Source organism: Crinia signifera, chromosome 3 (assembly GCF_055691185.1).
Source record: "Crinia signifera chromosome 3, ASM5569118v1, whole genome shotgun sequence".
Lineage (NCBI taxonomy): Eukaryota > Metazoa > Chordata > Amphibia > Anura > Myobatrachidae > Crinia > Crinia signifera.
In genome coordinates, this window is record NC_139219.1 from 338,146,825 (window position 1) to 338,172,772 (window position 25,948).

Here is a 25,948-nt window from a genome sequence, read left to right on the forward strand (position 1 = left end):
GCAACCTATAACTGTACTGTCCCCACATATTTGTTACCTACCTGGCTGTTGCGGCGACCAGTGGCGCTGATCATGGCTGCGTAGGCGCTGTGCAGCTCGGCAGGTATCTGTTCCCTGTGTGATAGCTGTACTGTATCTCTCTATATTGATACCTACCTGGCTGCTGCAATGGCCAGTGGTGCCGCTGATGGCTGCCTAGGTGCTGTGCAGCTTGGGGGTATGTGTTCCCTGTGTCTATAATCCCCAGGGTACATCTAACGTTTACCTGTATGTGTTATATATATGTACTGTCACTGTTACCCAACCGGCTGTTGCATAGCAATCCAAACCAAATTCCTAGTATACGGGTGTAATGGTTACATTACTGCCTCACAGCACTGAGGTCATGGGTTCTATCCCCACCATGTGTTATATATACGGGGCAGTACGGTTGGTGTAATGGTTAGCATTACTGCCTCACAGCGCTGAGGTCATGGGTTCTATTCCCACCATGTGTTATATATATGGGGCAGTACGGACGGTGTAATGGTTAGCATTACTGCCTCACAGCGCTGAGGTCATGGGTTCTATTCCCACCATGTGTTATATATATGGGGCAGTACGGACGGTGTAATGGTTAGCATTACTGCCTCACAGCGCTGAGGTCATGGGTTCTATCCCCACCATGTGTTATATATATATGGGGCAGTACGGACGGTGTAATGGTTACATTACTGCCTCACAGCGCTGAGGTCATGGGTTCTATCCCCACCATGTGTTATATATACGGGGCAGTACGGATGGTGTAATGGTTATAGCATTACTGCCTCACAGCACTGAGGTCGTGGGTTCTATCCCCACCATGTGTTATATATACGGGCAGCTCGGATGGTGTAATGGTTAGTATTACTGCCTCACAGCACTGAGGTCATGGGTTCTATTCCCACCATGTGTTATTTATACGGGGCAGTACGGTTGGTGTAATGGTTAGCATTACTGCCTCACAGCGCTGAGGTCATGGGTTCTATTCCCACCATGTGTTATATATATGGGGCAGTACGGATGGTGTAATGGTTAGCATTACTGCCTCACAGCGCTGAGGTCATGGGTTCTATCCCCACCATGTGTTATATATACGGGGCAGTACGGTTGGTGTAATGGCTAGCATTACTGCCTCACAGCGCTGAGGTCATGGGTTCTATTCCCACCATGTGTTATATATACGGGGCAGTACGGACGGTGTAATGGTTAGCATTACTGCCTCACATCACTGAGGTCATGGGTTCTATCCCACCATGTGTTATATATACGGGGCAGTACGGACGGTGTAATGGTTAGCATTACTGCCTCACAGCACTGAGGTCATGGGTTCTATCCTCACCATGTGTTATATATATATATGGGGCAGTACGGATGGTGTAATGGTTAGTATTACTGCCTCACAGCACTGAGGACATAGGTTCTATCCCACCATGTGTGTTATATAGGGCAGTACGGACGGTGTAATGGTTAGCGTTACTGCCTCACAGCACTGAGGTCATGGGTTCTATTCCCACCATGTGTTATATATATGGGGCAGTACGGATGGTGTAATGGTTACATTACTGCCTCACAGCACTGAGGTCCTGGGTTCTATACCCACCATGAGTTATATATATGGGGCAGTACGGATGGTGTAATGGTTACATTACTGCCTCACAGCACTGAGGTCCTGGGTTCTATACCCACCATGAGTTATATATACGGGGCAGTAGGGACGGTGTAATGGTTACATTACTGCCTCACAGCACTGAGGTCATGGGTTCTATTCCCACCATGTGTTATATATATACGGGGCAGTACGGATGGTGTAATGGTTATAGCATTACTGCCTCACAGCACTGAGGTCATGGGTTCTATACCCACCATGAGTTATATATACGGGGCAGTACGGATGGTGTAATGGTTACATTACTGCCTCACAGCGCTGAGGTCATGGGTTCTATCCCCACCATGTGTTATATATACGGGGCAGTACGGATGATGTAATGGTTACATTACTGCCTCACAGCACTGAGGTCATGGGTTCTATCCCCACCATGTGTTATATATACGGGGCAGTACAGACGGTGTAATGGTTACATTACTGCCTCACAGCACTGAGGTCATGGGTTCTATCCCCACCATGTGTTATATATACGGGGCAGTACGGACGGTGTAATGGTTAGTATTACTGCACTATAGTGCTGAGGTCATGGGTTCGATTCCCACCATGGCTCTAACTGTGCAAAGTTTGTATATTCTCCCCGTGCTTGCGTGGGTTTACTCCGGGCACTCCGGTTTCCTCCCACAATCCAAAAATATACAGGTAGGCTAATTTGCTTCTAACAAAATTAACCCTAGACTGTGTGTGTGTCTGTGTGTGTGTGTATATGTTTGGCAGGGAATATAGATTGTAAGCTCCACTGGGGCAGGGACGGATGTGAATGTTCTAATATTCTCTCTAAAGCGCTGCAGAATATGTATGCGCTATATAAGAAACTGTTAATAAATAAATAATAAGTATACCTGGCCAATAAAGCTGATTCTGACCCTTATTCTGATCTGGCATCATCCATATTTCCATTTCCTAGTAAATTTGGACCTGAGATCAGCAACGTACATTGAGCCACCAGCTATGGCAAGGTGGCCCTACGCTACATGATACTACCACCTTTATTGGGTCATACATTTCAGAGAACTAACTACCCTGGAGGCTGCAGTGTACTGATGATCCCAGCTCTATTGAAGTCATCCTCAATTGTACCCCATTGTACCCCATCTATTGAAGTCGCCTCAATTGTACCCCACCCTTCTCCTATGGACTCCTAGCCATGCACAGAAACAAAAAACAGGCAAATGTGCTCATACAGTATTAGTGGAACACATGAAATACCCATCATGCCCCATATTTAATGTATAGTATACAGAAGAGAGAAGGGCAGACGCCATATGTATATATGAGTGACAGGAGATGGAACAGTAAAGCTTAACAGGAGTGAGGGTAGAACACTTAATATGGTAAAAGTGGCGAGATCCTTGGCATGTAGATGCCGGTGTTGGACTTGTGACTGAGGACATTCTTATCGCCAGGATCTCATACCCTGGGCTGGTGAGGGCTGTATATAATGATAGATACATGTATGTGTTTGTCATCCACAGAGCATGCGGGCTTCTGTCCGTCCAGCCTGGAGAACCTGGCATGCGTCACCCTGACCCAAACTCTCTGCCACTCGGACGCTGATTGTCCTAAAGACCAGAAATGCTGCCTGTCCGGGAGTGTCCTGATGTGCCTGTGTGCCCTGCCAGGTAAGGGATGTTCCAAGAAAGATGACGGAAATGTAAAACTTCACACTATTAATATAATAATCCTGTTTCTATGGTATACAGATCACACCTATGGTATACAGGAATGATCACACCTATGGTATAGAGATCACACCTATGGTATACAGGAATGATCACACCTATGGTATACAGCAATGATCACACCTATGGTATACAGCAATGATCACACCTATGGTATACAGGAATGATCACACCTATGGTATACAGGAATGATCACACCTATGGTATACAGGAATGATCACACCTATGGTATACAGCAATGATCACACCTATGGTATACAGGAATGATCACACCTATGGTATACAGCAATGATCACATCTATGGTATACAGCAATGATCACACCTATGGTATACAGGAATGATCACACCTATGGTATACAGGAATGATCACACCTATGGTATACAGGAATGATCACACCTATGGTATACAGGAATGATCACACCTATGGTATACAGGAATGATCACACCTATGGTATACAGGAATGATCACACCTATGGTATACAGGAATGATCACACCTATGGTATACAGCAATGATCACACCAATGGTATAGAGATCACACCTATGGTATACAGCAATGATCACACCTATGGTATACAGCAATGATCACACCTATGGTATACAGGAATGATCACACCTATGGTATACAGGAATGATCACACCTATGGTATACAGAAATGATCACACCTATGGTATACAGGAATGATCACACCTATGGTATACAGGAATGATCACACCTATGGTATACAGGAATGATCACACCTATGGTATACAGCAATGATCACACCTTTGGTATACAGGAATGATCACACCTATGGTATACAGGAATGATCACACCTATGGTATACAGGAATGATCACACCTATGGTATACAGGAATGATCACACCTATGGTATACAGGAATGATCACACCTATGGTATACAGGAATGATCACACCTATGGTATACAGCAGTGATCACACCTATGGTATACAGGAATGATCATACCTATGGTATACAGGAATGATCACACCTATGGTATACAGGAATGATCACACCTATGGTATACAGCAGTGATCACACCTATGGTATACAGGAATGATCACACCTATGGTATACAGGAATGATCACACCTATGGTATACAGGAATGATCACACCTATGGTATACAGCAGTGATCACACCTATGGTATACAGGAATGATCATACCTATGGTATACAGGAATGATCACACCTATGGTATACAGGAATGATCACAACTATGGTATACAGGAATGATCACACCTATGGTATACAGGAATGATCACACCTATGGTATACAGGAATGATCACACCTATGGTATACAGCAATGATCACACCTATGGTATACAGATCACACCTATGGTATACAGGAATAATCACACCTATGGTATACAGCAATGATCACACCTATGGTATACAGGAATGATCACACCTATGGTATACAGGAATGATCACACCTATGGTATACAGGAATGATCACACCTATGGTATACAGGAATGATCACACCTATGGTATACAGGAATGATCACACCTATGGTATACAGCAGTGATCACACCTATGGTATACAGGAATGATCATACCTATGGTATACAGGAATGATCACACCTATGGTATACAGGAATGATCACAACTATGGTATACAGGATTGATCACACCTATGGTATACAGGAATGATCACACCTATGGTATACAGGAATGATCACGCCTATGGTATACAGCAATGATCACACCTATGGTATACAGATCACACCTATGGTATACAGGAATAATCACACCTATGGTATACAGCAATGATCACACCTATGGTATACAGGAATGATCACACCTATGGTATACAGGAATGATCACACCTATGGTATACAGGAATGATCACACCTATGGTATACAGGAATGATCACACCTATGGTATACAGGAATGATCACACCTATGGTATACAGGAATGATCACACCTATGGTATACAGGAATGATCACACCTATGGTATATAGCAGTGATCACACCTATGGTATACAGGAATGATCATACCTATGGTATACAGGAATGATCACACCTATGGTATACAGGAATGATCACACCTATGATATACATCACACCTATGGTATACAGGAATGATCACACCTATGGTATACAGGAATGATCACACCTATGATATACATCACACCTATGGTATACAGGAATGATCACACCTATGGTATACAGCAATGATCACACCTATGGTATATAGGAATGATCAAACCGATGGTATACAGGAATGATCACACCTATGGTATACAGGAATGATCACACCTATGGTATACAGCAGTGATCACACCTATGGTATACAGGAATGATCATACCTATGGTATACAGGAATGATCACACCTATGGTATACAGGAATGATCACACCTATGGTATACAGGAATGATCACACCTATGGTATACAGGAATGATCACACCTATGGTATACAGGAATGATCACACCTATGGTATATAGCAGTGATCACACCTATGGTATACAGGAATGATCACACCTATGGTATACAGCAATGATCACACCTATGGTATACAGGAATGATCACACCTATGGTATACAGCAATGATCACACCTATGGTATACAGCAATGATCACACCTATGGTATACAGGAATGATCACACCTATGGTATACAGGAATTATCACATCTATGGTATACAGCAATGATCACACCTATAGTATACAGCAATGATCACACCTATGGTATACAGGAATGATCACACCTATGGTATACAGGAATGATCACATCTATGGTATACAGGAATGATCACACCTATGGTATACAGCAATGATCACACCTATGGTATACAGGAATGATCACACCTATGGTATACAGGAATGATCACACCTATGGTATACAGGAATGATCACACCTATGATATACATCACACCTATGGTATACAGTCCAATAAAACTCCCACAACACTCCCATAACACTAAAATATCACCCTTATATTATTCCGATTAAACCCCTATAACATTACAACATGGGCATATAACACCCCTTAACACTTAATTTTAACCCCCATAACACCCTCATAACATTCCAATAACACCTCCATTATGCTCAATGTGAGGATACCGTGTGACCTTGGTGTCACTTACCCACCGGTCGCCTCCTTAGATACTTCAATCTGAGCAGCTCCGGCCCTGACTGGGGTTCACTTTGGACACACGATTCCCTTTTTTGAGATACACTGCCACCAGCATAGCCTGATTTAGCGCTTTCCCAATTGCGCAAGGTATGCCTTGCTTGCACCTGACCACACAATACAGTATACAAATGGTAATTTTGTAGCATTCTCTTCTGGCATAAAGGTCCTAAGAACACAAAATCAGAACTGATAATATGTATTATTTATTACTAGAAATACTACAGAGCGTTAGTGATAAAAATGGTTACAAGATATTACAATGATTTTAAAAGTGCACACATGGATACAACTGAAATAAAATAAAAAAGGGAAAAAAACAGAACTTTATCTTACACCCAAGTACTCATTCTGTAGTGGGGGGATCTCCACATGAAATCTCTGGTCTCTTCCAGCCAGCTTGCTGTTCCCCCAAGAAGTACCAACTAAAATATTGACAAGAGAGCGGTTTTATCTGCAGGCTCCCTCATCCCTCCCACCCTTGGGATTTTGACCCTTTCCCTGCTGGAACTTGTGAATGTCCCTGGATGATTGATATTCTATATAAAGAATTGGTCCAGTGCTTTGAAGTGGTTGGTACACGTTCCCCAAGTGATAAGAGATCTTTAGTGGAGGGGGCGGAGCACCTTTGGCCTGTTGTCTGGACACTTTTTCTCGGACCCCCAATCTGATTTATGAGGGGTCTCAGATCTTATCTGACAATTTAACGTCGGAGAATCCAACAGATGGTCACTCTGAGGGAATACAGACCCCAACCTCCCTGGGTCACCAACAGTTTACCAGTACAGAAGAAATACATTGATTTCACACATAATAATTACAGAAGACATGATTTCACGAACAGACTATATGAAATGCCTTCCTCTGACACATAATAATTGGAGGCATGTTTTATTCGATCCATCACCTGATCGGATCCTGACACTGGGGTTCAGGAATCACACAGCAGAGCGGGTAACAATGAAAACAAGTTGAACTTTAGGGAGACCCAGAAATCCAGTAACCAGCAGCTGGATTATACTGACAAAGTCCACTCACAGTTCAGCAAAGTCTCATCAAGCTGCTGTACAGTGTATCTCCTACAGTCCTGAGCAGCACTGACAGCTGTAGCAGAGCACACAGAATGGCTATTCACTGATTACACAGAGAGAGGACGGCACCCCAACCTCCAGTGATTATAGCTGTGCACCTCACCTCACACAGTCTCCTCTTCTTCCACTTCCTCTATCCCACAATCCTTCTTTGCTGGTTCTTTCCATTTTCTGCTTTCTGATTGGTGGACCATGCTGTCAATATAAACAAAGTGGAAGGGGTAGGTATTGTCGTATCGGCCCAAAGGTCTGCAAAGCTTGGCATTTTGTTCCATCAGCATTGTTATGGTCTTGTTCCTTTTGTGAGAAATGGAAAAGGTGAAACCATGTAATGCCAAACTCCACCTCAACAACCTCCCATCTTCCCCTGAATTTCTCTTTAGCCAACTCAAAGGGTTATGGTCAGTCACAACACTGAACTCCTTCCCATAGAGATAAGGTTGTAGTTTCTTTAAGGCCCACACTATGGCTAAACACTCCTTCTCGACAGTGGCATAAGCTTTCTATCGGTCAGCAAGCTTACGAAATAGATACACGATTGTGTTCCCTACCGTCTTCTCCTACTTGGTGCAACACTGCCCCAAGTCCACACCGGAAGCATCTGTCTGCACAATAAACATTCTATTGTAGTCAGGGGCAGCCAATGCTGGGGCTCTAGTCAACATGTCTTTTAGGGTTCTGAAGGCTTGCCCACACTCAGCGGTCCATTCAATCCTCCGAGCATATCTCTTTTTTGTTAAGTCTGTTAGAGCCTTGGCAATGGTGCTGTAATATGGTTTGAATTTTCTGTAATAGCCAGCAACTCCAAGGAAGGCCCATCCTTGCTTCTGGTTGACCGGTTGGGGCCAATTGGCAATACCCTCCACCCTTGCCATTTCAGGTCTTATAATGCATCCTCCAACCCGATGTCCTAGGTACTGAACTTCAGCCATCCCCATCTGGCATTTATCTGGGAGTATGGTGAGTCTGGAAAAGAAAAAAGGAAAATTCCTGCATCAGTACCTTTTCTATATTTTCGATCCTCTTCCCCCAGTTATTTTCCACACTCAGGGAGACACAATCTTCACCTAAGATTAGTCTGGGGGTTGCTAGCCACAACTTAAAGTTAGACCAAAACACCCACAGAGAAAAAGAAGTTTCTTTCTGGGTGCACTGAGAATCAATTTTTTTCATAAAATATAACCTTTATTTTATTCTATATACAAGGGTCTATTATCAACAGGAGACCATATAACCTTGTTTTAAAGTGAAATATTAAAAGATAGATATGTGCAATAAAGTTAGAAAAAAGTGTACAATGAACTTAAAATAGAAAGAGAAAGATGTATGTGTGTGCTTCGGCTTATTTTCACACTCTTAGGCTTCAATTTGGCCTTTTTTATAAGTTGATACTTGCTGCTGTTTTAATGTATCAATTTACTAGCAGTTATGTAACCACAGGAATTCTATGCTTTCAAGGGCTTACACTGTTGCAATTATTTGGCAGACACCACTTTAATTATTATATTGGTGCCTAGCAATCCGTTATAGTGTTATTGTATCCCTCTGCCAACAACATTTTAATAATATTCCAGTGGGCTCATTTTCCCATCTGCAATATTAAGACAATAAGTGCTACTCCTCCCGTGCCTATCTGTAGGGACTACACGAGGATTCTCATTTATCTGCACTGAGTGACATTGGGAGAGACCCTTGCATGTATCTTGTCCTTAAGAGGAAGGCTTTTTTACACAAGTTTCATTTGACTGCATATGTCTCATACCCTAAATTAAGCAGTTTATCCGCTGGGCATAGTGCAGTGAAAATTTTTTATTGGACCTATCCTCTTTGTAAATGCTGCTATTATTATACAGCCATTACCTGTTCAAATAAACTTTGTTACCCAGAAGATTTGAGCGATATTATAGCTGGGATTACAGTGGCTGTAATAGATTGTCTATTACATTTGTTATTTTATTGCCGTTGTTATTCCTATATGGGTAAAATCCCTTCCACCACTGTTTTATGCCAGCTGGCGGTGCTGTTTAACATACAGTAGTGACCTCACGAGTGGAGCACTCAGACCGCCCGCAGGTATCAAGGGGTCCATGTATCAATATACACCGTGCCCTCTTTCACTGCCGGGCTGCGAGGTTCGCTTGGTCTTTGTAATGGTATTCTAACACGCGACTCTGTCTGCGTGTTTCTATGTGCCGGGTAACACAGCGTGCGTGTACCCGGCTCTCACTGCTCCCTCGTGCCTTCCTTGTGTAAACACTGCAGGTTGTCACTCTAATACACCTATGTGGCTGATATAACATCGACAATTTTCTGACATCTTGTTGGCTAATAAATCCCTATGTGGCTCAACTAAGCTGACTTAATACACACACATAACATCCTCTCTAACTGCCTACGACCGTTTCACTTTTGCTTTTTCAAGGCATCAAATAGTGAGTCTGCCCTTTCTGATTCTCTTGAGCATTTCTGTCACATGAATTAAATGCTCCTCCCAGGTATGGCTGAAGATGGCGATATCATCGAGGTAGGCTTAGGCAAAGTCTTGACACCCCTCCAGTAGGTCATTCACTGTTCGCTGGAATGTGGCAGGGGCATTCTTCATCCCAAAATGCATGGTAGGACACTCAAAAAGTCCTGTTGGTATGATGAAGGCAGAACGCACCTGGACTTCTTTAGTAAGTGGGATTAGCAAGTAACCCTCACTTAAGTCCAGTGTTGAGACAAACTTGGCCCTTCCAATCTGGTCCTGTAGTTCGTCAACACGGGAAATAGGGTGAGCATCAGTTGTAGTTACTTCATTCAATCTGCGATAGTCCATGCAACACCGTGTAGTATCACCTTTTCTCTGTTTAGCAGCTCCCAAAAGGTCATGTAACGGATCAGTTTCTGGGATCGACATCTGAGGGCAGCACACTGCCATGGTCACTACTCAACAATCTCAATAAGCTTTTAGTCCGTTTATATGGAACATGCATAGGTGTTTTCCTTTCATATCCAGGGCAACCACATAATTGACTGGTCTGGTGAGCCTTACCATGGTGTACGGTCCATCCCAGGTGGCCTGCAGTTTGTTTCTTCACACAAGCATAAGCACCATGACTTTTTGCCCAAGATATAACTCAAAGTCTTGAGCGTGGATGTCGTACCATTCCCTCTCTTGTGATACCTGGAGATGCTCTTCAGTTAACTGCAGCAGTCTTCTCATCTGTGTTCACATGTTCTCTACATACTGCAAAATGGGCCACTGGTATTCTTGAAAAGTATCCTCCCAACCTTTTTGACCAGGTCTAGTGGCCCCAGTACTTTCCAACCGTGTAAGAGTTTAAATGGGGAATATCCAGTAAATGCATGAGGTACTTCCCGAAAAGAGAATAGAAGTTGTTGCAGAACTCTTTCCCAGTCCCTCCACTCGGACTATACATACGCTTGTAGGAATCTGTTAAGCATTCCATTGAAGCGTTCACAGAGTCCGTTGGGTTGTGGGTGATAAGGGGTGGACTGAAGAGGACAAAACCCCCACTTTTCCCACGGGTTTGTATAAGTTCATCTTGGAATTGGGGTCTTTTGTCCATGACTACTTCCTGCGGGTATCCAATCCAAATGAAGGTGTCTGTCAGGGCTTGTGCAACATGTTCTGTGTCAATTGATGATAGGTCCACGGCCTCAGGGTTACGTGTAGCAAAGTCAACTAGTGTTAAGATGTACTTCTTGCCTGTATGACTAGAAATAGCTAATTGTCCAACTAGGTCTATGGCAACACGGGCTCCCCTATATAAGGTAATGGATGAAGAGGAGGTTTCCACTGAGGCTTCCCCAGTCTTTGGCAGGTATCGCAGGTGTCTTGATACTGTTTAACATCTCTTTTTTTTTAAATTTCAACTTTATTTTCATTTTTCTTTTCTTTGCACATAATTTTTTTTTAAAATAAGAACACCTTACATACAATACCCTTCAATTTCCCCAAACAAGAACCATCGTTTTTACACTGTTGATTTACAGATGATAAATACATCAGGGGGAAAACTCCACCCCTACTGTATCTTTATGCTTTATTTAATTTTGTTTATTATTTATTTGTGCCTTATTTAGTCCTTACTTGTGTCATTTTTACTATATACTTTCCGTGGTTAGTGTTTTGTTTCTTCAGTGTTCATCCTATTACCCTCTCTATTTTTGGATTTGAATTCTATTTATTCTCTACTATATCTATATGCCTACTGCCTGTGTATTTTCACCTCCTTTCGTTTAACATCTCTAGAAGACCCCGGGCAGAAGAAATTTTGTAACAGTTGGGCCAGCGTTTTATGGGTGCCAAAATGCCCAGCTGCAGGGAAGTCATGATCAAGAGCTAGTTAATGTGCTCTATATGGTGTAGGTACCACCAACTGTTTAGTAGGCATGACAGCTTCCTGTCCAGGCTGAGGAATAATAATTTGGTACAGTAATTCCTCTTCCCAAGCTATCTTATTTTCGTAGGCTGTTTCCAACCCCAGGTCGGCTGGGCTCCTCAATTTACTCAGGGAGAGGTCAGTCTGTTGAGTCTCTCGGATCTCAGTTCGGTCCACCTCCCCAAGTCTACCTCTAGAGTGCTAGATAAGGGACTAGAATCACTCACCGTGGTTGTCTGGGTAGGTTGTTTCTGTTCCATATTAGTTGCCTGGGTAGCTACTCTTTTTGCTTGGCTTCTGGTCACTGCCTGGACAAAGTGTGTCACCAGTCTTTGTCCGATATCATTTCTGTGGATGACCTTGGCTGGTAGCCCCATGAGTACTCTGACCTACACAATTCCTTGATCAGCTCCCCTGTCCAGATGTACCTTGGCAATGGGGATATTGACCTGTTGTCCCCCAGCAGTGGCAATTCATACATACTGTCAAGGAATCACCCTGGATGCAGAAATCAGGTCTGGCTCGATCAATGTGAGTGAGGCCCCAGAATCTCATGGTCCATGTACCTGCTGATCCTCCACTGTCACAGTCTGTAGGTGCCATCACAAATTCCTGGGAGTTGCCTTCTCCTCCCCCAGTACCAGATCCATAATGTACACCCCTCTGCCATCCCAGATGTAGCTGACTGGATGACCTCTTTACCATACACCTCCATAGAGTAACATACCACAGAGACTGGGGTTGGTTTAGAGCCAGGGAATGGTTATCATGTGCTTGGACAGTCTCTCAGCAAGTGCCCTGCTTGATTGCAGCAGTAACACTTCCGAGGTTCTGGGGTAGCAACTCTAAATATGTGTGGCTGATACGTGATGCTTCTGATAGAGCCTCCTTTATTAATAGCGTTGATGCATGATTCTTTGTCAGGGGGCTTCTCAGCTCATTGGATTCTTGCACCACCCGCTGCACCAGACACTCTCCATTGGGGATGATTGGCTATATATTCAGCCCATTCCTCAGCTTGCTCAGGTGTATCGGGCTTCCTAACTATTAGCTGTTCCACCTCCATTAATTTGATAATCTGCTCCACAGTTGAGGCCAGTATCCCTTCAAGCAATTTCCCACAGGTTTGCCATAGCTGACTAGTAAACTCCTGGTGGGAAGCACTTTTATTCATCATTCTGAATTTGAGACGATAAGATTCTGCAGTGATCTGGAACTTAGCTAGCAATGCCTTTTTTATACTGGCGTAGACTCTACACTCCTGGGGAGTTAGGGCCCAGTAGGCTTCCAAAGCCCAACCAGTGAGACTTGGCCCCAAGTACTTTGGCCATTCAGCTGGCTCTATTCCATGCACCCCCATGAGATTCTCAAAGATTTGGAGGTGAATTTCAATGTCTGCTTCATTCTCCCAAAATGTGGGAACATTTCCTTAAATCCCAAATGTCGGTTCTTTTGGCCAGAAGATGACTCTGGAATTCCACCGCCAGTAGGACCCCTAGTATTGCTTGGATTATCCCAGCTCTCTCCTGTGGTGTTGCACTTTAACCAAGTGCCCCCAGCCAGCTCTGTAGTGCAGCAGGAGTAACAGTGGTAGACTCTGGTAATTTATGGGATACAATGATACCATTGCCTGTCGGCCCCTCTTCATCATTACTCAGGTGGTTGGGTTCCTCTGTGTGCGCCCGATCCCACTCCAACAACCTCAGCACCAGTGTCTCCCGGGTCTCAGTCCCTTCATAAGTAATATCTTTCATCCTGCAAAATCCTTGCAGCTAAGGTTTCCGTGCTGTACGGTAAAACTTCTCCTGCTCTCTCATTGTGTTCTCTCCTTGATTGCTGACCACAACTTCTGGCTGACGCTCCATCCTGATATTCTGCAGTGTTACTGTTGCTTCTATCCAGTACCTTGTAATATCTGCAGAAACTGTGTGATGTCCCTCCGCTGCCTCCAAATGTGAGGATACCGGGCGACCTGGGTACCCTGGGGTTCAGGGATCACACAGCACAGCGGGTAACAATGCAAACAAGTTGTACTATATTCAGGGAGACCCAGAAATCCAGTAACCAGCAGCAGCATCAGGATTATACTAACAAAGTCCACTCACAGTTCAGCAAAGTCTCATCAAGCTGCTGTACAATGTATCAGTGTATCTCCTACAGTCCTGAGCAGTAGTTGCAAGAGAGTTGATCGCAAATCAAATTGCAATGTATGTAAAAACACACAAACAACAGATAAGTGGGACAAACACAATAGGGATGTGGTTTAAAAATAGCAGGTGAATATTAATGAACTAGGTGATTAATCACGCCCTACGGGTGCTCTTCACACCAGCGTAAGGGACTGCGCCCCCTTAATTTGTGAACGTTTGTATTGTGAGAAATATGGTTAGAATTGTATGAAAGATGCCTGTATTGCAACTTGAGTTATAGGTGAAATGTGTTAAATAGAGAGCATATGATGTGGAAGGGGGTGTGTATTGTTTTGTTTAATTGAAAAGCGGTTACAGAGTAAGATGTACATTGATAGTGTGGAGGGTACAGTGACATTTGTGGGTGTGGGGGGGGGGTGTGCGTGGGTGTTGTTGAGGTGTGTGTGTGCAATAGTATAGTAGGGTGTTTTTGAGTCAGTGGCTCCCCACTGGCGGAGGTCATGACACAGGAAAACAGGAGGCTGGGTAGTGATAAGGGTGTGTGGACATAAGGGGGACTAAAGAGGAGGGTGGGGGACACTGTGCAGCTTCTGCCAGTGGGTGAGGGTCCAGCGTGGCAGTACAGGACGGTGGCCCTGAGTCAGTGTCTCCTCCTACTGGGTGGTAGTTAGGGTGCATGAGAGCAAGAGGCTGGGCTATGAGGCATGATAGGGGAATGTGGGCAACACAGCGTCAGCGACTCCCCAGTGGTGGAAGTTACGGTTTAGGAGAGCAGTGTGTGGGCATACGGGGGACTAGAGGAGGGTGGGGGACACTGTGCAGCTTCTGCCAGTGGGTGAGGGTCCAGTGTGGCAGCACAGGAGTACAGGACGGTGGCCCTGAGTCAGTGTCTCTTCCTACTGGGTGGGAGTTAGGGTGCATGAGAGCAGGAGGCTGGGCTATGAGGCATGATATGGGAATGTGGGCAACACAGCGTCAGCGACTCCCCAGTGGTGGAAGTTACGGTTCAGGAGAACAGGAGGCTGGGTAGTGACAGGGGTGTGTGGGCATACGGAGGACTAAAGTGGAGGGTGGAGGACCCTGTGCAGCTTCTGCCAGTGGGTGAAGGTCCAGCGTGGCAGCACAGGAGTACAGGACGGCGGTGGGGGGAGCTCACCTGGTGGCTGGGGAGTAGGTTCCTGGGCAACATGGGGAGGCAGAGGGTGTCTGGCACTGTGGTCTCACTGGGCTGGTTCTCTGTCACGTGAGTCAGTCATGTGAGTCAGAGGCTCCACCCAGCGTTACAGACACACTCACACACTTTGAGTGACAGATGTAGACAAATATATAAGAGATTTGCTGTGTCAGATCTTCAGAAGATCAGTTAGAAATTCCAGCGTCACTCAAAGCGAATGCGGGGGGAGGTTTTTTTTTTTTTTATGGTACAATATATATATATATATATATATATATATATATATATATATATGTGTGTGTTTGCCCTATATATGGTGCTGCCAACCACTTGTGGCGCCTTTTACATAATAAATAAGAATAATAACAATAATAATATCTGTATGTCCTAAGCACAAGTAAAATAAATTAATTCATAATAAAAATTTCCTTCAGATCCTATCGGTCAGATCCGTGTAAGCTTCAGTGTAAAATAAATAAATATTTTTTTTTTTTAAAAACAGCGTGGTTCTCCAAGTCCCTTCATGCGGTGCAGGCTTGCTGGGACTCATAGTTCCACAGCAGAATCCAACGGCTTATTATATTTTTTTTTACACATTTAATCAGCCCTGTAACCAATGCTCAGGGGTACCGGGGACAGCCCCAGGCTTCAGCCTGGGCAGGAAAGTTCTGGAGGGGCAGACCCCTTCATTAGGGGGGGTCCCCACTTCCCCAGGACCCCTGCCCAGCCTGACCAGTCAGGGGGTTAATGCTTTGGCCGCAGGACCTAATATAATAAGTGTCCCCTGGCTATGGCCTTACCCTGCTGGATGACTGGGCCTGGTGCTGGTTCACAAAATATAGGGGACCCCTATTCATTTTAAATGTTTATTGATTACAAAACATTTAAAGGTATGGAATTACATACAACAGTGATAGCTTATATGGTAAACACATACATAAATGATACAATAAAATACTGAAGGTTATAGGACGATGTCTATATGTGAAACCCCATAAATTCTAATTTAATGCCTTTATACAAAGGGTGAAAAAGAGAACCATACAGAACGAGACAAGACAAGACAGCACAGACACAGAAGGGTGTAACATGGACAAGGGGACACAAAGAAATATCACACATTTTTTACTGACATTGAAAACAATTAAGATGTATCGCCAAGCTCAGTGGATTGTAACGCCGATACAGCAACATGGTCGCTACTCAGGGTAGACAGACCCCGACTCTCCCTGTATTCACTCCATTTATACCACTTTATATGAATTGAGGAGGGGGAGGAGTAGTATCCACAACCAGCCGTCTCAAATATAAAATGCTTGTGAATGTTATTAATAATAGTTTGTATACTGGGTATAGAGTGGGATTTCCACAGTTGTCAGATGGCCGCCTTGGTGGAAATTAGAATATGTCCCATGATGTATCTGTCGCAGGTTAGGAGAGGAATCTGGGTGTGGTGAAACAGGGCCATTACGGGATCAATAGGGACAGATATTCTAAGAACATCATTTATGAGGGTAAATACTTCGATCCACAGCGGCCGCAGAACTGGGCAATCCCAGAAGATATGTAGAATTGTCCCATTGCACCCACAGTTTCTGCAACAAAGACAGGATGTCGAAGGCCAGTTAAGGTGCAGCCGCTGTGGGGTAAAGTAGGCCCTATGACATAGCTTGTAAAACATTTCGCAGTTTTGGAGGCATTTAGAGATCTTAAAACAGGATATCAAGATCGAGTCCCACTCAGCTTCCTGAAACACTCTAGACAAATCTCTTTCCCATTTAGATTTAGAAGTTAATTTACCCTTCTTAGCCAACAGAACAATGTGCTGGTAACCACTGAGATATACCCCCCTCCCTGTGGTTAGGGGAGGTCAATCTAAAATGCATAACGGCAGGTAGACATGGAACAGTAGATGGTTTAACCATATAAGCGGATTGTGTATTTGTAGATATTTAAAAAAAAATCTCCCTTCGGGATACCAAATTGACACTGTAGCTGGGAGAAGGGAAGTAACCTGGTGCTGGTTTTAAAAAATATGGGGAACCCCTTTTTGGTTTGTTCCCTGATTTTTTAAAACCAGCACCAGCTCTTTGAGCCTGGGGATGGTTATACCCATGGGGGGGACCCCATTCGCTGTTTTTTTTAATTTATTTTTTTACACTGCAGCGTGCACGGATCTGACCGATATGACGGATCTGACCGATATGACGGATCTGACCGATATGGCGGATCTGACCGATATGGCGGATCTGACTGATATGGCGGATCTGAGTGATCCGTGCAGGCTAAAGCCAAATACTCCTGGAAAATGAAGTGTATTTTCCAGGCATATTTTACCAGCAATTAGCGGCCATATATTACATACACCCGCTTAGTAAATTAGGAATCACCATTCTTTTGAATGGTGATTCCTATTCGTATTCTGTCGATGGCGCTCGCATTGGTACTCGTAGATACGAATGTGCCTTCAATACGAATTGTTGTATTTTTGGCATAGTAAATGCAAAAAATAAGAATACGCCTAAAATATTCATATTTACTAATACAAATATGACTATTTTAGCCGTATTTGGCGTAGTAAATTTCCCCCTATGTATGCCTGGGGAATTTGCATTATTACATCAATTGCTGGCGATTGCCCCCCAGTCATTTACAAAGTGAGCGCATTTTACTTTTAAGGGATAAACGTATTGCTGTGACTTGTGTTACACTTCTTGTACTGGTGTGTGATACACTTCTTGTACTGGTGTGTGGTACACTTCTCGTACTGGTGTGTGATACACTTCTCGTACTGGTGTGTGATACACTTCTCATACTGGTGTGTGATACACTTCTCGTATTGGTGTGTGATACACTTCTCGCACTGGTGTGTGATACACTTCTCACACTGGTGTGTGATACACTTCTCGCACTGGTGTGTGATACACTTCTCGCACTGGTGTGTGATACACTTCTCGCGCTTGTGTGTGATACACTTCTCGTACTGGTGTGTGATACACTTCTCGTACTGGTGTGTGATACACTTCTCGCACTGGTGTGTGATACACTTCTCATACTGGTGTGTGATACACTTCTCGTACTGGTGTGTGATACACTTCTCGTACTGGTGTGTGATACACATACTAGTTTGCTTTGAGTTGCTGTTGCTGTACATTCTGTAAATCCATTGAACTGTGCATATTTCTAGTTGTCCTTCTAATGGACCATGTTGTCTATTGCAGTGAAACCTGGGATCTGCCCACCACAATATTTTCTTTGCAAAGCAGAGATACTGCCTCGTCTTTGTAAGAATGACAGTAACTGCCCCGGGGGAAAAAAGTGCTGCATGTATAAGTGCCGTCAGCAGTGTATAGACCCCATTATATGTAAGTATGAAATTACAAATAACCATTCACTGCTCATTTATACTGAATAATTAGGGGCAACAGTGATGACTAAACCAGTAAACGGTCTCGGATCACTAGAATACAAAGATAGGTTATACCAGGCTGAATATGTTCTCACTGGCGAAACGGAGGTTGGGAGGTGATATGATTAGTACTGTATGTTCACATACAGGATTGGGAATCATATGGAACTGGAAGATGATTGGTCACTAACAGGCCTATACTTAGGACACGCAGGCATGTACGGAGGCTCGAGGAAAATAAATTCTGTACTGAATTAAGAAGAGGATTCTTCACCATTAGAGCAGTAACATTCTGGAACTCATTGCCGGTGGGGGTGATTACAGCAACTAGTGTTAATGAATTTACATCAAACTGGATGCATTATTGGCCACTAAGGAAATCATATTACTTAAGCTGGCCACACACCTAAAGATTTATTGTCAGATCTGGCTGGTTGGAACAAAATCCTGGTAATGGATGAGAGCAAATGACAGTTGACCATTTGCTTTGAAATGCTGGAAAACTGACAAACTGTCATTCAGATATTACCAGGTGTTCGTTCCAACCAGCCAGATCTGACAATCAGTCTGTAGATGTAGGGCCAGCTTAAGTCATCTATACGATTCCCTTATTGGCCAAAAATGCTTGGTGTCCCCATGCGAACGCGGGCAGGTACCTGCCTTCCAGGGATGGGCAGCTGAAGTCACCAGAAGTCAGCTGCCCACCCAGTTCTCGGATGTGGATGCTGCAGATCTAATTCCATATGAGACTGACTTAGATTTGCAAGCACTGAAGAAATCATTCGATGGTCGGTGACCATCGAATGATTTCAGGCCCGGACGCTACTCTGCGTATGGATGTTCAGGCAAAACACCCATTTGCTGTGCGGCAGGTACATTCACCCTGCAATGGGGGGCGGGGCCTGGCTGACAGCATTACAAGGCCCACTAAGCAGCCAAACAGAATGACCCTCAATTTCACAGAGATAAATCACCAGATGGATCTTATGGAATGAATAGTTGCAGAACCTTCTACCCACAAACCCCAGATACATGTATCGTTCTTGCAAATAATAATTGGATCCAATACATGTGTAACATTATTAGGACAGTAGTCATTGTCTTTAGTTGATTCATTTTGGTACTTGTGTAATATCACGGCGCCCGGCTACGCTACGTTGTCAGCATAGCCCAATGGCTGGCTAGCATAGTCAGGGTACACAGTGCCCCTGCCAGCTCTCCCAGGGGGGGCAGCTTGTGCTGCCTGTGTCCCTGGGAGCCCTCCTATCCCCCACACAGCCTCTGGTGCAGGCAGGGAGGATTCCATCTTCCTGTCTGCCACCGTCCCCCGGCTCCCTGCAGCATGCAAATTTATACCAAGACTTGTGTACTAATTACCTGGGGCGAAATGTAATAGGGTGCGATTTTTAGACATGTGCGATTTTTGGTCAAAAACGGCCGAAATCGCACATTTTCCGAAAATCGCACATTTAATAGGTTGAAAATCGCGGTAAAAAATCGCACTTTTTACCACGAAATCGCACTTTTGAAAGTGGCGATTTTTAGTCACATTTCAAATCGCATCCAGATGTTTTCCCATTATAAAGTATACAACTCGCAAATGTAATAGGGTGTGATTTTTGGTAAATGTTACCAAAAATCGCAAAAAAATAGACCAGGTTCTGACAGGCGAATTTGACAGAACCATGCACAGATCATTGAGATCTGTGCATGGTCCTGTTAATAAAAATGTGTAAAAGTGTTTTTATTAAAAAAAAAACGGCGTGGGGTCCCCTCTCCTAAGCATAACCAGCCCGGGCTCATTGAGCCGGACCTGGTTCCAAAAATACGGGGGGACAAAAAGCATAGGGGTCCCCCGTATTTCTGAAACCAGCCCCGGACTCTTGGACCGGTCCTGGTTCCAAAAATACAGGGGAAAAAAAATCTGGGGGTCCCCCGTATTTTGAAACCAGCACCGGGCTCCAACAACCCGCGGTATCATGCCACAGCCGGGGGACACTTTTTATACAAGGTCCCCCGGCCAAAACATGAGCACCGTGGCTGGTCAGCCTTGGACGGGGTACCTGGAGAAGTGGGGACCCCCCCAATAAAGGGGTCCCCCCCCAGGCTTCACCCATCCAGGGCTGAAGCCCGGGGCTGTCACCGGCGTCCGTGGCCAGTGGACGCCGGCCTGATATGGTTAAATCTTCCATACATAACATTGCTTGATACAGGAGAACTACAAGTGCCAGCAGACCGCCCCCCGCATGCTGGGACTTGGAGAACCACAAGTCCCAGCATGCGGGGCATTAATGGGCCCGCTGGGACTTATAGTCCACCTGTAAAAAGAATGTTTATAAAAAACACACACACAGAGAAGTAAAAGTTTATTACACACACACCTCACTTTTACACCAGCATACTTACCATTCCTGGATCCAGCGCTGGTCTTTTTACAGGTGGACTATAAGTGCCAGCGGGCCCATTAATGCCCCGCATGCTGGGACTTGTGGTTCTCCAAGTCTGCTGGCACTTGTATTTCTCCGGTATAAAGCAATGTAACATATGATCGATTTAACCCTATCAGGCCGGCGTCCACTGGCCACGGACGCCGGTGACAGCCCCGGGCTTCAGCCCTGGACGGGTGAAGCCTGGGGGGGACCCCTTTATTGGGGGGTCCCCACTCCTCCAGGTACCCCGTCCAAGGCTGACCAGCCGCGGTGCTCATGTTTTGGCCGGGGGACCTTGTATAAAAAGTGTCCCCCGGCTGTGGCATGACACCGCGGGCTGTTGGAGCCCGGTGCTGGTTTCAAAATACGGGGGACCCCCAAATTTTTTGTCCCCCGTATTTTTGGAAGCAGGACCGGTCCAAGAGTCCGGGGCTGGTTTCAGAAATACGGGGGACCCCTATGCTTTTTGTCCCCCGTATTTTTGGAACCAGGTCCGGCTCAATGAGCCCGGGGCTGGTTATGCTCAGGAGGGGGGACCCCACGCCGTTTTTTTTTTTTTTTTAACCAAAATCGCATATATGAAAATGCGCACATTTTCATGACTGAAAATGCGCACATTTTCATGACTGAAAATCGCCCGAAATCGCAGCAAATCGCATTTTTTGCCGCTAATTCGCATCTCATTACATATGCGAATTCGCGGCAAAAAACGCGATTTTTTAAAGGTGCTATTTCTGGCGAGTTTGGAACTCGTCCAAAAATCGCAACCTATTACATTTCGCCCCAGGTGTATTTAAGTGTGTTTAAGTACTTAGTATTGAGGCACAGTACCTAAAGTACTTAGTATTATGGACACAGTACCTAAACTGCGAAATTCACTTATTGTCCATCGGTTTTAGATTAATTTGGCAAATGCCTCCATTTCAAACCCCCACTATACACGCCAACCCGAAGCGTGTTGAGCGGACGCGTTACGCATCCTCCCGATCTGTTCATACCCCCACTAGCCATATCGGCGTAGAGTTGATCTTTATAAAGTGTGGCAAGCGCAGCGAGCCACCGAGCCCGGAGTGAAGGGATGCTGCGCTCGCCACACTTTGGGCTTGGTGGCTCGCTGCACTCACCACAATTTATAAAGTCAAATACACGCTGACGTGGATAGTGGAGGTATGAACAGGTCTGGAGGACACGTAACGCGTCCCCTCGCGGGGCTCGCTGTGATCGCCACGCTTCAGGCAGGCGTGGATAGTGGGGGTGTTTCAGGAACACATTCACACCTGCCTTTTGAATGTTGACCGTCAGTACAGTACAGGGACACTGACCGCGAGAACACTTCACCGAATGTGACAGGGATGCTGACTACGCTAACTACGTTAAGTGACCTCGGGAACTCTACACTACTTCTGACTGACTACGCTAACTACGCTGGCCACACGAACACTACGCTGATTCTGGCAGGGATGCTATGTTAATTACGTAACAGGCACTGTGATATTACACAAGTACCTTCATTTCATTTCATTGTCCAACATATACAACAAAATACCATGTTTGATGCTGAGCTGGAACCAGTCATACACAGAGATTTCTTCTTTCCCTCTAGGAATTATCCCACATTGGATTGTAGCTGTGGAACTGGAAGGAGGAGCAGGAAGATATTGCGCTCTATGGTCCTCACTAACAGAGATTAGATTCACCCCTCTACAGTGATGCCACTTCTGTCCCCAAAATAATCATTAAAAATCTGTTTCTGCTTCCAAATGTGTTTTTATTTTAAAACAAGTAAATCTAATCTCGGTGCCATGGAGTATCAAGGGATTTACAGAGGCAGAGGCTGAAGGTTCAGCTCACGGTGGTAATAGATTAATCTACACCAAATAATGAGCACACACGCACGCATCCTGTCCTACACCCTCACATGAACAATTGTTTAATCACCTGACATACATTCACTGTAGCAATCATCCAGTCTGATACAGATTTTTAGAGGGGGGTTTGCAAATGTAACCCATGATCTCCCACACTGCAGCGCATTTGAGTAAGTACGGGAGTCTGGGGGAGCAGTAACATCCCTGATATTAGTCTTTTTATACACTGGATACTGCATGAAATAGAGTATTTATAGCTAACAGTACAGATGGTCTATAGCAGGGGTGGCCAACCTGTGGCTCTAGAGCCGCATGCGGCTCTCTCCCTGTTAAAGTGTGGCTCCTGCTCCCACTGCTGCCCGCCGCCCACCGTCTGTCCCTGTCCCCATCACCCGTTGCTGGTTCCTCAAATCCCTTCTCCTTCTGAGGGGAGGAGAGCACGCATGACTTATCTCTCCTACCCCTCACTGAGCATCCTTGTGACTGGGTCATCCGCCAATCAGAGCTTGCGGGCCGGCAGCCAATCAGGAGCCGGCCCGCGAGAATTGATTGGTGGACGGCCCAGTCACAGGAAAGTGAGGGGGGAGGAGACGCGCGGTGTGCTGTGCTCTCCTCCCCTTGGTGACATGACAGGACTGCAGGGGGACACCAGAGTGTCCTCTGCACGCCCGGCAGCAGCAGCAACAATGGTGAGTGCAGCTGCTGGGAAATAAGCACTGTGGGGTCATAGCAGATTGTGGCACTGTAGGGGCATAGCAGTTTGTGGTACTGTAGGGGCATAGCAGTTTGTGGCACTGTAGGGGCATAGCAGTTTGTGGCACTGTGGGGGCATAGCAGTTTGAGGCACTGTGGGGGCATAGCAGTTTGAGGCACTTTGGGGGCATACCAGCTTTTTGGCACTGTGGGGGCATACCAGCTTTTTGGCACTGCGGGGGCATACCAGCTTTTTGGCACTGTGGGGGCATAGCAGTTTGTGGCACCGTGGTGCATACCCAGCACCGTGGGGGGCATACCTGGCACCGTGGGAGCATATGTGTATCTGGCACTATTGGGGGCATATGTATATATGGCACTGCACTATTGGAGGCATATGTGTATTACACCCACCCAAGGGGTCCAAATAGACCATGCCCCTTTTTTGGCACGCGCATCGAAGGCGCACGCATGTTGTTGGCTCTTTAGCTTGACTACAGATATTTTTCGGCTCTTTACCTCTGACCGGTTGGCCACCCCTGGTCTATAGTATAGACTGTTCATACATTTGAATGAGATAAGTGGTCAGGAAAAGGTTAAACATATAATAAATAAATAAATACAGAAAACATAATAGAACCAATACAGCACTTTCTAAGCTCACAATCTCCCACTTCATGGTAAGGCTCCTATCTCTTCCTGCTGGCAGCTGCTCTCTGGTCCATTTGCTATGTATTGCGATGTTTAAAAGAAGCTGGTACACTGGGCATGCAGAGGTGCTCTGCTCTGTCCCTTACACTGCATGATATGGTGGCAGCTTTGCTCTGTCCCGTACACTGTATGATGTGGTGGCAGCTCCGCCCTGTCCCTTACACTGCATGATGTGGTGGCAGCTCCACTCTGTCCCTTACACTGCATGATGTGGTGGCAGCTCTGCTCTGTCCCTTACACTGCATGATGTGGCAGCAGCTCCGCCCTGTCCCTTACACTGCGTGATGTGGTGGCAGCTCCGCTCTGTCACTTACACTGCATGATGTGATGGCAGCTCCGCTCTGTCCCTTACACTGCATGATGTGGTGGCAGCTCCGCCCTGTCCCTTACACTGCATGATGTGGTGGCAGCTCTGCTCTGTTCCTTACACTGCATGATGTGGTGCCAGCTCCGCTCTGTCCCTTACACTGCATGATGTGGTGGCAGCTCTGCCCTGTCCCTTACACTAGGTTTGGGTGTGAATCCGCACATAACAATCATATGGGTGTACTGTGATTTTAAACCAACATAATTATCATCGCAAGTTGATCTCTACAATAGCCTGTTGGTGGTGCTCCCAGAACAAGTTTCAGTGAACTCAAATAGTAAGGGGGTCTTGCAGTAAGATGCAAGGAAAGACTGATTAAGTCTTACCTGGGGCACACTTTGATTTAATGTATTTTGTATTATTGTTATATTTTAAAACGTAACTTTTATTTTATTTTCTTAAAAGGAAGGGTGACTATTGTCATTTTTCGGGATATTGGTAGTGGTTATGATATCCCAAATGCTTGTCTGCACCTTTTCATTAGGATGCAGATACTTGATAACAAATATCTATCTGTACCTATCACTCTGGATACAAATATTCGATTTACTCATAATACACAGAATAATAATTAAAAGCAATTTTTCTCCATTTGCGAAGATTTTGTAGGATATGTCAAATGTTCTCAGGAAAAAGCCTTTTCAGGTTTATAAAAATTCAAAACCTTTTTTTTTACATTTATTATGCATAATTTACATATCAGGTCATTCCTGTTTGCTTCTCACATCTATTAATTATTGTATCTTTTTGAAATCACTCATTGATTTGTACATAAATGGCTGCCTATAAGAAAGGATAGTTGGTAGGAGCTGAGATATATGTGTTTTAGTATCACTGCTTCCCTCCTCTGCTTTCTAGCATCCCACTTTGTTGTCCAATGCTAGATGAGAGAGAGGTAATGTAGTGTTTCCATACACTATAGATAAGAGCACAGGGTTGGCTTCTGCTTTTCAGTTGAGATTGCTCAGAAGCGACCTTGTTGTTATATTAGCAGTGCAAGGTACCCACTCGGCTATCTGACTGAGAGTGCCTTACTGTGAGAATTTTAGATGAAAGGAATTACCTATATCCCTTTCTTGTAAGAAAAAGGCTGAGATGTCAGGTCAAAAATTGACAGTTCTGCTGTCAGATATCAGCATATATTGCGTCAAATA

General features: G+C 44.9%; 1 protein-coding gene across 1 annotated transcript in view; it reads left to right on the top strand.

Annotated features, from left to right (window-relative positions):
- Window positions 1-22,882, top strand: part of LOC146063099 (uncharacterized) — a 135,612-nt gene extending 112,730 nt beyond the window's left edge. Inside the window, exons 9-11 of the mRNA XM_083175113.1 lie at window positions 3,160-3,306; window positions 18,539-18,682; window positions 22,759-22,882. Coding sequence (XP_083031239.1) covers window positions 3,160-3,306; window positions 18,539-18,682; window positions 22,759-22,760 — 293 coding nt within the window. The 3' untranslated portion in view covers window positions 22,761-22,882. The remainder of the gene's footprint in view (window positions 1-3,159; window positions 3,307-18,538; window positions 18,683-22,758) is intronic.
- The last annotated feature ends 3,066 nt before the right edge of the window (window positions 22,883-25,948 follow it).